This window comes from Nanorana parkeri, unplaced genomic scaffold, assembly GCF_000935625.1.
Source record: "Nanorana parkeri isolate BGI_ZX_2015 unplaced genomic scaffold, ASM93562v1 scaffold751, whole genome shotgun sequence".
NCBI classification, from domain to species: domain Eukaryota; kingdom Metazoa; phylum Chordata; class Amphibia; order Anura; family Dicroglossidae; genus Nanorana; species Nanorana parkeri.
In genome coordinates, this window is record NW_017307019.1 from 751,005 (window position 1) to 767,458 (window position 16,454).

General features: G+C 39.4%; 1 protein-coding gene across 1 annotated transcript in view; it reads right to left on the reverse strand.

The window, feature by feature from the left end:
• The window catches only part of APC2 (APC2, WNT signaling pathway regulator), a 57,903-nt gene that overhangs the window by 11,663 nt on the left and 29,786 nt on the right, over window positions 1-16,454 (reverse strand). Inside the window, exons 5-14 of the mRNA XM_018564450.1 lie at window positions 16,205-16,313; window positions 15,071-15,184; window positions 7,425-7,496; window positions 6,422-6,508; window positions 5,930-6,308; window positions 4,043-4,138; window positions 3,350-3,489; window positions 2,338-2,415; window positions 2,130-2,246; window positions 672-886 (exon numbers count right to left, since the gene is read on the reverse strand). Coding sequence (XP_018419952.1) covers window positions 672-886; window positions 2,130-2,246; window positions 2,338-2,415; window positions 3,350-3,489; window positions 4,043-4,138; window positions 5,930-6,308; window positions 6,422-6,508; window positions 7,425-7,496; window positions 15,071-15,184; window positions 16,205-16,313 — 1,407 coding nt within the window. The remainder of the gene's footprint in view (window positions 1-671; window positions 887-2,129; window positions 2,247-2,337; window positions 2,416-3,349; window positions 3,490-4,042; window positions 4,139-5,929; window positions 6,309-6,421; window positions 6,509-7,424; window positions 7,497-15,070; window positions 15,185-16,204; window positions 16,314-16,454) is intronic.

Genomic DNA, 16,454 nt, shown 5'->3' on the forward strand with positions numbered 1-16,454 from the left:
TATATATATACATTTTGCATTGGTACATGTGCCCCATGGAAGTTCCCAGATTCCTTGCATATGAGCCTTAAAAAATGGTCAGAACTGATTTTCCAGATTTGCTCCCCATGACTTTAATGAAGCTTGGATTCAAGTTCCCAATTCCCGGATTTTAGGATGAGTTTGATAAATGGCACAAAATTGAACCCAGGCAGATTCAATAATCACAAATTGTTTGTATGTAGAATCCCTTTCAGGTGAATTTCTGACAGTCTCTGTTTGCTCCGATTGATCACTGGTTTAAATCCAGTACTTTTACATGTAAACAAATCCCTCAAAGAGATGCTGCCTCTTTAAATTGACCACTACATTCCAGAATAGAAGATGCTAATCTTACTTTTCAGTCACCTGTTTCCTTTTATTGCCTGCTAGCTCTCTCAGATCAGAGCATGCATACACTTGTGGCAATTAGCAGGCCATCAAGGAGAACACTTATTAAACTGTAGACTAGAAATGTCTCCTTCCATAAACTCTGTCTAGTTATTCTGTTTGATTCTGAGCCTTGTAGTGCATCACCCAAAGTAAGAAAATATACTGCCAGTGTTGCACATCCCAGAAGTTGTGAAACACTGCTATTACGTGACAGCAAGTGCAAAGGAGAGGAGAGAAATCAAAAGATAAAAAGTATTTACCTGTAGTCATCACGGGTGGCGATAAGACTAGATACATTCCTTAGAATGCCCCCTCCACTCTCTATGATTGACAAGGAGTTGCTCTGACACTTGTAGGTTAGGGTGCTCACCAGAAACCCAAGGGAACCCTCAACCGAGCAGACAGAGGTCTTGTTCTCAGTGCTATGGGCAGATAAATTCCACAGAGCACTCAGCACACTTTTCAGTGTGGACTCCTGAGGGATAAAAAAGACAAATATTTAAAAAAAGATTGATCATTTTATTTTTATTTGTTTAAAAATATGATGCACAGATATGCAGTCCTTTGAACCAAACAATCTGGGTAATTCCAGTGATTGATAACTGTTCAGGTATGATAACCCCTCTATAGCACTCTTTACCTATAGAAGCCACCTTCTAAAGACTTTATGTGCTCTGGTAATTGAATGTCTTTACATTATTAGTGACCCTAGACAGTAGACGGCAGTCAAAAGTGTGGGAACAACATAAGCAACCACAAATATTTCTTCTGGGTTCCCTACATGCAAGTAGTTACATTCATGTGTGATTTAGGCTTTTTGGGTGTAAAACCGTTGGAATTTAAATAAAAAATATTTTTAAAACTTGTCCAATTGCTAATACCACCAATGAACCTCAGCTCGCAAAGTGAGCAACTGGGTAAATAACATTAACTTGACATCAGCCTGGGCCAAACAGTAGAAGATTTCTATGGTCATTTTGAGATATTTGTGGCTAAACTGTAGATCAGAGACAAGCCTAAGATTAATCTAAGCGATCAGCATGGGTTGGAGAGGACAAGACAAGATGTAGCCAAAAGGTCAGGCAAGGAGTCCAGAACATCCATAGTGTCAAACCAGATTGCAATATGAGACAAAGGGGTTGATTTACTAACCTTATAAACACACCACGAACATGTATGCACCTCTGTAGTGTGTTCCCTCCCAGCATGATCTATGGGTGGAATCTAAACACCTTTGTAGTGTGTACACACCCAGCAGGTGTGTTGTGCAAAGCCAAGCATGAATTGCAAGGTGATGTTGTGTAAATTAGCTCTATGTTGTGTTGCTTGCGTTGATGAATGCAGGAATGTAAATGCATGAGCTAACCATTTTTGTCTAAACTGTGAAGCAGCATTATATATGCATCATGTGCATGATTTTTCCATTTATGGCATTAGTGGAAATATGCTTTTAGAGACTTTTGGTTGATAAATAAGTTTTGCTGTGTGAAAATCACACGCATCTGGTGCGTGCGTGTGTTTAGGTTAGTAAATCACCCCCAAAGAGTCAGGAAAGCCTAGGGACAAGGCATGTAGCAAAGGTTTGTAGGTCAAAAACAGGCTAGTGTGGCAAAAGAAAGACAATAGAGAGGTAACCTATGTGACCCTTTTTGAATAGCTATGATGTGTTAAGAAAGGAGATGAAGTGAAGCTATGTATTGCATTATTTTTTCCTTTACCTTGTTGGCACGCAATGCACACTGCATTAAACTTATGACACTGCCCACTTCACGCAGAATCTTCTTGCTGTTCATATCTGCTCGCCAGGACAAATTCCTAAGAATACTTGATGCCACCTATAATGTGCACACAATTGACATAGTAGACCTTCATATTGATCTTTAAACCGTTTTTGAAAGATAAGTCATGTAGAATACACCTTCTTACCTGATGAAGTTCTTCACTTTCTGATGCCAAATGAGCAACAATTGCCTGCATGCAGCCACGCCGAGAGCATAGTGTGGCCTGTGAAAAGACAAGGCTTGGTAAATATGACCGTTTTCAAGATTTCATGTGAAATCTCTAGATACCTTCTCCTGCCAATGAACCAGGATAACATTATACAAATATGTAGCCTGTATTTTGTTGAATAGTACGAAAGGACCCCGGGGCCATGCTAAAAATAATTTTAAAAAATTCTGAATTTTAAAGTCAGAATTCTGTGTTTGAAAGTCAGAATTCTGAGACTGAAAGTCAGAATTCTGAGATTAAATGTCAACATTCTGAGTCTGAAAGTCAGAATTCTGACTTTCTAACACAGAATTCTGACTTTAAAAGGGCAGCCAACCCAAGCTGGAATTGGGCTCTTAGGTGCTAATAATAAAAGGGAATAAAGCCTTGTATAAAATGTCCCTCTTTTATGAATCAATTTATATTATTAAACAAGTAGAAAATGATCATACTGCTTAATTAGCTACTTTATGTGGGGTGTCTAAATTATCAGACTTCTAGATACCGATAAAGAAACACAACTGTCCGTATTTTGTATGTAAATAGGCCTTAGATAACCTAACCTAGATGGGTCTGTAGCTATTGTAAAGGTCCATGCATGTGGGCATATTCAAGAGGAAATACAGGCGCATTTGCATACAGCGTAAAATATGCCTGTATTTGCGCTGCCCAAGAGCCGCCAATGCTGCGGTTATCTGTCCATGGGAATGTATGAAGGGAAAATGCTGTACCCAGGTGTATGCCTGTAAATGCTGGCACAAACGCAAGTTTCTGAATGTTTAGAAACGTAACCCCATGCACGTGGAACCGTCAGACTCTGATTAGTTGTCGTAGTGGAGAAAGACCCTGATTAGGTGTCGTAGGGCAACAAGGGGAGATGTTAATCAATATTATAAATTAGTTCCATAATAATGTTAATTTCGTATTAAAAATATTATCTGTCTCTCACCTTGTTCACCACATCCCCAAAAGTGAGGTTAGTAAGGGCCATTCCTGCATATCGTCTCAGAGCCAGGCTGAGTGGATCACTGGTCATTCTGTGCATCTGGTAGTCTACCTCTAAGAGCTCTGCAATTGCCTGTAGACCACCTATGGAAATCACCAGACATACAGATTCCTCATGCAGAACTGCTAGATGTAATCTAGTTTGTTATTATGGTTTGGATCATAGGGATATGGAAATGGGAAGGATGATATGTTTTGAAGGACAACTATACTGTTATACTTCATAGATGGATTATAATATACTGTATTGCAGCTTTCTATATTAAAGTTGAACTCCAAGCAAACAGCTAAATACACAGTTAAAATATATACACACTCTTTTAACCACCAAATCATTTGTAATTGTGTTCAGCCAGTCTTGTAACTCAGTTGCCCCTTCCAGATATCACAGCCAGATTGGCTCAGAGTGTTCCCTTCTCTTTTCTACCATGAGTGCTTCTGAGTAGGCTAACGTAAGGACAAGTTATGTAAACTAGTTTCATGTAATATATGCTTTTATGATTTGTATTAAACAATAAAAACATGATTAGAGTTAATGTTGTTTTTGTAAACCTGTCTGGAGTTCAGCTTTATGTCATTTCAACGGTTAATTATGTAGTGAGCTTGGATAATAATGAATACATAATACATGTTTTACCTAGCTCATTCATTGCTCTTCTGTATTCCTCATCAAATGATAGTTTCATAATAGCGCAGCTTGCTTGGCAGATCTGTGGTTCCACAGGCACAGGAGCTGAAAAAAGTCAATTTGCAACTTCGTTATATAAATTGCAAAGCCATATATTTATGTGTTGCAGTAAATAAATATAAGACACATTTACAAATGCCTCCATATATTCTTTTACCATTTAGAAAGTAATAATTGGTGCGCAAAGTACAATATCACCAGATTTTACCATTTCCATGTCAACAAGCCAGGAAAATGTAGGACAGTTGATGAATTTGTTTTGATGGGTTATTGTCCTGTCACAGCTATTTGCCATATTAAGGTGTATCTGTTGGCCATTTCTAACTTTTAAATGTACTGCTTAAGAGCAGAAACCTAAAGATATCTTCCATTAGCTAGGAACCTTTGTGCCACTGTGATACCAGTCTCACCTTATCACTGACTTTAGGGTTAAGACCTTCCATATACTTTCATCATGTCCAATGAGAGTGCTTTCCACTGGACCTTTGGAACTAGCAATTGGTGGCTCTTAGCCTAGATGTTGGGTACCAGTAACAAAGTCAAACTAATTAAAGAGAAGCACACATAGGGAGTCTTTATGACAGAGTAAATAACAGACATTATGGGATAAATATCCTTGTATGAGGTTTTTAGCTTTAGAATGTTAGTACAGAGTAAAGATTTGCTTTAAATAAGCATGACTATAATAAAAGTATTTATATACCTCATTGCTAATATCCATGATGACATAATGAGTATTCATATATGTGGGAGAAGTCTGTTTGCTGGCCAACACTTGCTTACTCTACATTTAAGAGTTTACTTGCACTTTCAGCATACTGCACAGCTGTGGCGTACCAAGGGCAGAGAGTGGTCCTCCATGAAAGCAGACAATACGTGAGTGCATGGTCTGTAAAAAACGACAATGCAGCTGGTCTGAAGGCAAACTGATCAACCTTCCAATGGTGTTTGCAAAGCTCCAGGGCCAGCATTACTTGGCAGAGAACAGAAGCAGCAGAGCATCTCCTATGTCAGGTAAGTAAAACTGACATTAATAACCACTGACCACCAATGTAAGGGGGGCACTACATTGAGCACTAATTTAAGGGGGCAACTCTCTACTGAATTGCCAATCTAAGGTGCCCTATTCTGACCATTAGTTTAAGGGACTACTTTTCCACTAAATCAGCAATGTAAGGTGGCCTTTCCCCCACTGACCAATGTAAGAAGGCACTTCACCACTGCCTATCAATATAAAACACTACATTGACCAGTCTCCATGCTCCAGACATACTCCTGCCTGCTGCACTCTGTAAGATGACAGCTTCACAATCTGCATTTCTGTTCTGGACATTATTATTGTTTGTTTTATTTTCTGATTATTCTTAATAATTTTGTCATATAAAGGAGAAAGGTTTTTGAAAAATGATCTGCCCCAGGTGTTAAATGCACTAAGCATGCCTCTGGGCACCGCCACCTGATTCTCTCTGGTAGTCATATGTTGTGTAGTTTTTTGTTGTTTTTTTTTAGTACTCAGCATTTCAGTTGACATTTGTCAACAAAGGTGCTGTTATGTATATGCATATGCTATACTATAATTCTGCATTTCGATTGTTCAGTTTTGCATTAATAAGTCATGATAAGCAATTTCTCAACTACACATCAGTAGAAACCTTGGCAACAACATATGCTATCTCCAACAGCAGATTTTGAGATAAGAAATATTTAATTTGGACATTTACTTTGGGAAATTGAATGTTTTGCTACTATGTCTCTGTTATCTTACATTTCAATGCATTCAGTTTATACTACATTCTTAGGAAGAGTTGTACACAGCTTTCAGTTAATGTGAGGTACCTGGGATACTGTCTAGTACACCATCTTTCTGCTCATGACATAGCATCCAGTCCCAGCAAGTTTCAGTATAGGAACGAATCTGCTCAAGAATATGGAGGACTCTCATCTCCTTTTTGGCCTGTCCGTCATCTGGTTGAGAGAAGATCACATTATGGAGTGCAGCGTTGGCCCTCATCCTCGCATCTTTGAAATTCTGAGAGTCCTTTGTTCTTCCATCTTGCTCTGTTTCATGCAGGATCTGGAGTAGCAGTGGAAGGCAGCCTGATCTTCGCATGGCTTGGCAACTCTCTTGTGAGCTGGACATTGCCAACAAAGTTCTTGACATATCATCTTTATCACGTGTGGCCAGCATTGACAAAAGCCAGAACACAACCTCCACCTATTATGGAATAGGCAATACAAGTGATTTACCATTGGAACCTAAGCATGTGCAGCTGATCTACATTTCATTTATATAACTACACATTTTTGAATATTCATTTCCATATGTACCTTATTTTCTGGCTGTCCTGAGTTGTCTTCTGGTTGTGAAATAATCTCTGGAACTGGTCTGTCCATAGGCTCAAGGTTTGCACAGTGCTGAAGGAATAGAATATAATATATTTTGTTCAAATGTGGTTATTCCATCCTCTTATTTCTAAAAATTAATGTCTGGAAATTGGCAATTGTCTTTTTTTATTCAAATGTGACTTTTTAGTTGACCTGAATATTTTCATGCAAATCTGTCTAGTCTGTGGCGAATCACACAATTCATAATAATTAAGGGCAATTAAGAATTCTAGACTGCACGAATTTTCCAAATCTGCCTATTTTTAATTTTAATTTAAATTCTCTCTATTCATTTCAGGGACCTTTATCAATTAGGGACCCCAATTTTTAGGACGACCTGTTGTGTTAGAACAGGAAGTAAAGTGGAATTTTCTCAATAAGGTACAGACAGCCAAAACAACATCCTGATGGGTGTTTAAATGAGGCACTGACATGAATCCAGAGAAGTCATGACAACTAGTACTCTAGAAAAACCGCCAAAATTGTGCCAAATTCGTTTATCGATTTACTTATCTTTAATATTCACATTTTTCCCAAAGAGAACCCTTACAGAAAAGACAAAGGGTAAAATAAAAGCCCATGAGACAGAATGTACAATATATAAAGACAGGGACATTAAAGGCAAATAAATGTCGAATTAATCCTATGTTATTAACAGAATAGACAGTTCCCATCTAAAATCCTATGGAATTTTGATTCCTGGGTAAAGGCTGCAGGTTTGCGTACTATATGACAGCAGTATATGCTATAGTTCCACCAAGATGCCGAAATGTTTTTAGTGTAAGAATGGTTTTAGTCATTATCAGTTGGTCCTTATAATAGCATTGTGCATGGCAACTTTAAATATGATTACATGGACATGGCACATAAACAACTGTTTTAATGCTGTATACATGTTAACTTCTATGAAAGCCAGTGAAATAATTTGGAGACAGGAATGTTTTACCTCTAAAGTTTGTTCCATTTGTTGCATTTCTTCCAGCTGCTGCTCAACCTGCTCCATACGGGAAGCCCGAATCTAACAGAACAGAATCAAGTTAAAATTTAGAACATGCCAATGGAAGGGTTATCCCTGAGACAGAAAGTGAGAAGAATCCAACATTTTACAGTTGACTAAACCAAGAAGGGAGAGGAAATGTCTAAAAAAGGACACATGTTCTTATAAGAGCTGTCAAAGATGGACTTTTCCCTCAGTATTCCTGTTGTGTCTATGGGACAGAAAGTGAGGACAAATACAGTATTCTAAAGTTCTATTTTGACTATTTTATGCTACAATGCACTCTTGGGGCCTGCACATGTTATCAGAAAAAGGGTCAAACAATTGACATGCAGGAACAGTCACACCTCAGCGGGCCCTTCAGCTCTGACTCTCTGCTGCTAGTAGAAATGATTATTCAACAGTGAAAGCCTTGCTAATGTGTATTGTACAGGACGCCAGAAGATGGGTCCTGGGAGAGGTGTATATTTCCTGTTGTTCGGGTTGTGGTCCCTTTAAGGGACAGAAATTGGTTAACACCTGCTGCAGGAAGTGTGTTCAAAAGGATAGGAAGCTAGAGACAGAGAGATGGAGAGGGAGAGAGAAGGCCTGATTAATGTTTGCAGACAAGGCTGTGGAGCAGATGAAAGTACTGGTGCTGTGAAGCAGCCGAACTATACTGGGAGCCTGTGGGCTGAGAGAGAAACTTTAAAGTTAAGAGTGTGATAACCTTATGGACTGAAACCTTCCAAGCCGGTGACGCTGTTATTCTTTTCTGTGCTGAAGGAAGCAAACGGTACAGTTTATTATTTCTATGCTGAAGCAAGCAATCTTTTAAGTTGTTTTGCTGTAGTGAAGGAAATTACTGTTTATTGTTGCTGCTGTGGAAAATAAAATGCAGTTTGTCGGATAAAGCCTGTGTCCTGCGGTCCAGCTAATTCTCCAAACATCACAGTATCTAAAGTCATTTTATTTTATTTTGGCCTGTCAGGCTTCTATGACATCTATATCCCACTGGGACAAAGAGTGATGTTGACCCATGTAGGCTGTAGCAGATATAAAATGGACTGTGAACTTTTAGGTTGCAGAGCAAAATACTGTAAAATCCACTATGTCCTCCCAGGAGTAACACCTTTCCTGTGCCTTATACTTTTAACACTCTTGCCATTACCACATTTAACCAGAATCATTTTTTGTCTTCTCTTGCATGTACAATACATTTTCTCCATACAAATCCAACATATTATTGGGGATGCCTACACAACTTGGAGGTCACTTGCTAGGTCACACTTGTCAAGCAACTCAATGTTTATATGTGGAATAAAGTATCCATCAAAAATGTAATGTTAGGTTACATTATTAATGTTAGGACATCTGTGCTATAAGATGGATCATCTAGATTCTAACATTTCAGCTGTTCATTCTATAGGTTGGTGTTAGGTCATCTAAAGCATATTCTACACCGTAGTATGGAAACAGACACATGTGTATAGTATAGACTGCCTTGGTAGTCTGCCTGTACTTTGTTTATACTAGTTAAAGTAACAGGTTTGTTTTACAGAAGGAGCTATAGGAAGACTTTCAGGCATGGGACAGGCCAAATGCTGTCACATGAGGGAACATGCGGAAAACTTTGTAAGTTTAGACCTGCTCAGAGGGTTGAAATTCATACAGGAATCCTGGGTGGTCAGGCAGCAAATCATGTCAGCGGGGGTTCTGTGGGTTAAGTTCTAGCTGTTTATGGTGCCTTCTGTCAAATGAACCTGTTTCTTTGCCTAGGAGAAGCAAAGCACAGGTGGCCATTAAATTGTCATAGTAAAGATGTATTGATTGTCAGAATATTACCTTGTATGATAATTTTGTTTCTATTAAATTTGTAGGCATTTGGTCATGTGATCTTTACATTAGGATAATACAATTATCCTAATCATTTATCCTACTTGTGCATGGGTACCCCTATCAGGGCCGGAGTGGGACAAAAAATAGGCCTGGGCATATTAGACTGAGCAGCCCAATCACATGACCCCCGACAAGGCCCTGCCCAGATTGCAATCTGGGGGCAGAGCCAAAAACGGAAGCGTACACGAGGGGCGACACACAAGCATTGCTACCACCAGCATACAAACTTTGCCCACACTATGCAAACCTTGAAACAACCAACATACAAACTTCAGAACAATATAGGAAGCTTGCTACAGAGAAGTCTTGCGATATCCTCGACAGATTTTCACCTCCTAGCCATCCTCCGCACCCTGAGCATGGTCAGTGCTCCCGAAATAGCGCTCACAGTTCTCCAGCAACACCGGCACGATACCACCTATTCTGTACACAGGCGAACCACAAAAACACTACACTGACAGCTATTATAATAATTATTAGGGATGCACCGATACGATTTTTTCCAGAGTACGAATACCAATACTTTTTACTCACCGATACCAATTACCCACACCTTTTTTTGGGTGTCATGTAACACTTTTTCTAAAACAATACAGACTAATAATTTTAGGACAGTGGTGGAGCACCAGGGCCCAGTTGTAGCTGCGATCTCTGTGACCCTGGTAGTTCTGTTACTGACTCAAAGCTCTAGAGGGACTACAAATCTCTGCAATACATTATATAGCAATGCAGAATACCACCAGCTATAGAGGATTACAAATATCAGCAATACATTATACAGCAATACAGAATACCATCAGCTATAGAGGACTACAAATATCAGCAATACATTATACAGCAATGCAGAACACCATCAACTATAGAGCACTACAAATCTCAGAGATGCTCATCTACTCTAAGCCGGCTGACGGCTGTGACTACTGGACGAGGACGGCTCCGCCCAGTTGTTATTTATTGGCTGGGAAGAGGACTACAAATATCAGCAATACATTATACAGCAATGCAGAACACCATCAACTATAGAGCACTACAAATCTCAGCAATGCAGAACACCAGCAACTATAGAGGACTACAAATCTAAGCAATGCAGAATGGCACCAGCCTTTCGCCCCACAAATGACAGCTCTGCGGAGCCAGCCATGATGTCATGGCTGGCGCCGCCCAGTTGTTATGACAGATCAGCGTCCCCAAATTACCTGGGGATGCTGAACTGTCAATTAACTATAACTGGGCGAAGACGGCTGTGACAACTGGACGAGGACGGCTCCGCCCAGTTGTTATTTATTGGCTGGGACCTGCTAGAAGACTCTAGCTAGCTCACTGCTAGCTCCGCCCAATTGTTTTTTTTTCTCTTTTTAAAAAATCTTAATTTTTTTGTTTAACTATTTATTTACATTTGTAAAACTTTTTTTAACCTTTTTTTTAAAAACTATTTTCCCTTATTTGCTATTCTGCTCGGTACCACAGAGGTACCGAGCAGAATAGCCGAGCCAAATGCCTATTCACTCACTGCCGTTCGGCTTCGTCCTAATAGGGACGAACGGCAGCGAGTGAGCTGCTGGAGCATGTTCGGCTGACCGGAGTGCAGCCGAGGCCATCTGATGTACGGCTGATTTCAGCCAGTGTACGGCTGAAATCAGCCGTACTGAGCCGTAGTGAATAGCCGAATGTTGTTCACTTCACCTCGGCTGGGTTATTCACTCGGCTGCCTTTGGCAGCTTTGGGAATAACCCCCTTAGTATTTGTGGTGTATTATGGCCATATATGAATCATCATCTCAGTTTTCTGAGTTTTAACAACAAACTGTAATAGATGCCAAGAAAGCTTTGAAGTTAAAGAATCAAATCTACAACCTTCAGACTCTGAAATCTCTCTGGATATAAACATATATTGTGTTGTTGTGTAGTTGCTTTCTTTAATGTCCTCACTTGCCAAATGCATGAAATCAAATTGACATGTACTTTAAATCTGTCTACAGAATTAATTCATCCTGGCGCATTGAGTGTATATGTGAATAATGTGCTGGGACAGTCTGTTTTATGCATATCTTCCTGAGTAAAATAAATACATCCAGTTTCAAGAACAATTGTCTTTGTGTTATGTAAGATGAAAAAGAACCTAGACACTGGCACTGTAAGTTACTGTCAGTAATAAAAGTTGGTGAGGAAGGAGTTGTTAGGAAATTAGCTGTACATCACAACAGTTTCCACCAACATTTCAGTCTGTTAGTCAGTGTGCTTGTTTGTTAAAGCCTCAGAATGTAATTCTGTACCCTAGCAAGAAATAGGGTACCATGTTTCCCATTTAAGCAGACTGCAAGTCAGACAGCTATTATCATTAAGAATATGCAGAAGGCTACTCTCAGTCCATATGTACCTGGATAGCTGTGTTAGAATGCTAGGTGTAATCAAAGAAGAGAAATACAGTGCCAAAAGTGTTGACGAGTTATATATTTTAAAGATCTACTTTATTTATTCTTTATTTATTAAGAAAATGCCAATGAGTTTCAGGGGTCAGACATGTCCCCTTCAGCATCTGTCAGGTAAACATTTCTGACACTTTTTTGACACTTCTTTTCATGCTCTACTTCTCTACCTTCTATGGCACTGTTTCTAATGCGTGTTAGCATGCTAGAGTGCCATGAATCATATATTAATACCATTATTACATCAACTGTAGGTAAACTTCTAGAAAAGGGACAGTATTCACATATATCAGCCTCTGTTCTGAGCTTGACCTTGTAGCTTTAATGAGAACTCATTCTCATACCGGTACTGCAGCAAGGTTCACCCTACCCACAAATCTCATGTAAACTAGGAGCACTGTAACATTGTAGGTAATGGGACAGTTTAGACATCTGTGGTTACATAGTTTGAGCTGGACAGAACATGCTTTATCTAGTAATATGGATGGATCAGTGCAATGACAGGTGTTCTCCTAGGGCACCTTATTGCTTTACCAAAATAGCACTTTGATTTTTTTGACTAATGGTTTTCAGTAGAAATGCCTGAACAAAGCTTTAAGCATATACACAACATCAGACTGACTGCTCTGTCAATGCTCATCTACTCTAAGCCTAAATTACGGTTTCTTCAGAGCAGCATTTTAAGAACCCCAGATGCATTCAAGAAACCTATTCATGTTATCATCATTGCATTTCTTCTTGAGTGGATCTTCATGGTCCTGCCATACTCCCCAAACACCAGTCTAGATGATCCATTAACTAAATTTCTCCGTAATTGAACCTTTTCACTATAATAATGATCACTCCTGTGCTGGTCCACACCTTCCCACTGTGAGCTCACAGTCAAGACTCAGACAATATTACCACCTGGGTTAGTCAATAAATTCAATTCTCTAATAGTTATATAGCTTACTCAGTGCATCTCACCAGAAAGCACTCAGAAGGCCACAAAAGTCATTATTGTAGTTTAATCACATTTCTTTGCACTATAACTGTCTGCTGCAAATTTTTGTACTCTTTTATCTTACTCTGCTATTATTTAATTGAACTATCTTCTGTAAAGATGTTTCACAATGAGGAAACTGCTAGTTGTTATTTATTACCACATAACAGTCTACTATTTTATACAGCTCTGTTATGCAATGCATACTATCCTGAAATGACAAGTCTATTCTAATTGATGAACTAAACCATTTATTTGTTTAATCGTGTAAAACAATGAAACAATTGTTTTGGATTCTGGTTCTCAACCACCAATAAGGGAATGTAAAGTATTTTTGTGCATATTTCCTTCCTTCCTCACTTCCTTCCTTCCTCCCTTCCTTCCATTCTCAATGTCTTTATTTATTAGGGTCAAGACTAAAATAAACATTTGCAAAAATGTTTTTTCTTCTTTTTTTTTTAGCCTGTAACTATTACATAGACATGTGTGGTTCGTTTCATTCCGAATTGAAATTCGGATGAATTTTCTGAGATATCTAAATATGCATCCGAATATACAAATGAAAAAATAAAGACTCTGAACCCTCCGATAATGAAAATGTCAGATTCATCCGAATTTTTTTCCAAATGTCATACTGAATGAATGTGTGTTGTTAAATGTTGAAATAAAAAACTAAAAAACAGCGTGAAGTCCCCTCCCCAATTCATACCCAACCCTTTAGAACTCAATAATAGTAGCTCTCCTCCCGAACTTCTGAATGCTATTCGGAAGTAGAGCTATCATTATGAGTCCTTATGATAGCTCTGCTTCCGAATAGCATTCGGGAGCTCCCAAGTGTTCAGCAACAGAGCTACGATCATTGACAACTTTGCTCTCAATTTTCAACAAATAGGCGAAACGCATCCCGTCGTGTCTGCGGGCATCCAGTCGGCGGCTGTCGTCCATCGTGATTGACGTGGATCTACATCACTGGATGTCGTGATTGACCTTTGGATTACATGGTTGGATTCATTTTTAAAATTTTGGGGATTTTTATTTGTGAAAAACTTTTGTTTAGACAGTTTTGATTTGGTGAATGAGTAGGGATAATAACTACCCCTTACTGATTAATGAGGGGGGGTGGCATCTAGGTGCCCCCTTCATAAGGAGACACCCAGATTAAGATAAGTCCCCTTGCCCACAGACCCGCACAACCACGGGCCAGGAGAACCTTGTCCTCATCGACATGGAGTCAAAGTGCTTTGCCAGGGGGTCCCCACCAGCAAAGCACCCTCCCCATGTCAAGGGCATGTGGCCTGGTATGGTGCAGGAGGAGGGGGGCTCATGCTCGCCCCCCCCCCCCCCTGTCCTGCTCTGCCAGGCTGCTGCTCGGATCAAGGGTCTGGTAAGAGATATTAGGGGGGCCCCCATGCTTTTTTTTTCGCATTGGAGTCCCCCCTAAAATTCCTTCCAGACCCACTGGGTCTGGTATGAATTAGGGGAGTACCCCACACTTTTTTTTTATATATATATTGTTTCTGTGGACTGTCAAAAGTGAAAAAGAAAAATTTCACTTTTTGTTTTTCTAATGTCACTTTTCTGCAACGAATATTTGTTCACAATTATCTAACACATCCAAAATTAATTAAAATTTCGGATACATCCGAATCCAGATCCCGAAACGAGCTAAGTTTCAGACCCAAATGACGAAAAATCCTAAACGAAACAAATTATTTGCCAGCGCACTTATCTACTATTTTATATTGCATGTACAGAATATGCACTCCTTTTTCCAGCCAACAGGTGGAGCTTTCAGGCTGCTTTTTCTATGTTTTCCAGTTTCTTTTTACCTCCTGTTGAAAAAAGCCTGTTGTTTTCAGTGGCTGAAGCTTATATTTTACACTAATACACCCCCTGCTTCCATGTTGCCCCAACTGACTTTTCAGTCAGAGATATTTGTACCATTTCTTTTTTCAACTACTACCGTGTTTCCCCGAAAATAAGACAGTGTCTTATATTTTTTTTTTTCACAAAAAAAAACACTAGGTCTTATTTTCGGGGGATGAATGCAGCTACCCTGAAAGTAAGACCTAGCGGTTCTCTGTAATATAAGACCTACCACCGAACTAGGTCTTATTTTCGGGGTAGGTCTTACTTTCGGGGAAACACGGTAGGGTAACTGTAGTTAAGGCTATTATAGTCAAATGCTTATGGACAAGTTAATTGTGTTTCAAAATCACAGAAGAAAAAATCTTTGTACGAGCATCATCTAAATGGCTTATGTACTGTTTTAGGTTCTGTTTCCCTTTATCTGACACTTTTAGATCTTACCTGTGCCCTCTGCATCATTTCATCTGCTGTACCGAATCTTTCCTCTAACACACAGCGCAGGTGTTGGGACTCAAACTCTAGCTGCTGTCGGATCAGGTCAATCTGCATTGAGAACTGAGATGGAACAAATGGTAAGGATATATTGCCCTCTCTTTTAAATAATTTCCAAGGGCACTTTGCAGTATAACAGAACCTTACTTGCTGCAAAGCCTCTGACAACTGTGGTTCACTACATGGCTGCCAGCCTGCCATTCTTATTTAGTGATTTTGATATACTAATATAATCTATTAAATGTTAAAGCCCAACTCCACGGCAATTAAAAATTTTCCCTTGCAGCTGGGTTCCCCCACACAGCAAGGCTCAACTGCTCATTAATGCCTAGGGGAGAGGTAAAAGCTGTTTTACTTATCTGATCCTTACTCCGGCCAACTCCCTCCGGGCTACTAAACTGGTCCCCGCTGCCTCTTTCCCCCATCACGCTGGTGGTCTCAAGTCATCAAGTACAATGATCGCTCCATAGACCTACATTGTACTTGAGGATACAGAGAGACCGTCCACAGCTGGAGTGGAGGGGTAGAAAAAGAGGCCACTGTCTTCTGAGTCAGCGGGGATCAGGTAAATAAAACAGCGTTTTCCTGACAGTTCACCTTTACAGTGTGTGGACAGCCCCACAGCAAGGGAAAACTGTTATTTCCCTGAAATTGGGCTTTAAATATTACAGTTTGTAGTTGTTTGCATTTTAGTAGAAAAGTGTAGCACACACCCAAAACTATGTCGTTATACCTTCTATCTGTACCCACTGAAGAGATTCTGATCACTTCCTGTGCTGGTGACCAGGAAGGAAAACCTTCCTATTGGAGTCACACACAACAATAAAAGCCTGATAAAGATTTGAACCCTTCCCCACATTATACGAAATAAACAAAGAAAGATTTTGGTGTTGGCAATTAGAGATATTTCTAATGACAAAAAAAAATTCTGCCAAATCTTTAAAGTATGGCTTTTGCATGGAAACCAGAGAAAACTGTCAGTTCTTCAAATAAGCAACTGAACAAATAAACAGAACAAGGACAATTTTACAAATGTGCATGATATTTTAGATAAACTGCTTTAAAGATTTACATGCATTTTACCGTTTCAACTTGGGGCAGCTCCTCCAAGCGCTTTGACAGACTTTGAAGTTGGGAGTAGTACCAGAGTTTCTCTTTTTCCTCCTTGTCTATTTCTTCCAACAATAGATATCTGAGCAAATAAATCCTTATTTACATAAGAAATGTATGGACTGACAGACTTCACAATCATGTAGAACAATCAAGTTATTGCTTTTATATTTGCCCAAAATTATTGTTATTCCCATATAATGCCAGAAGATTTAAATGTTGT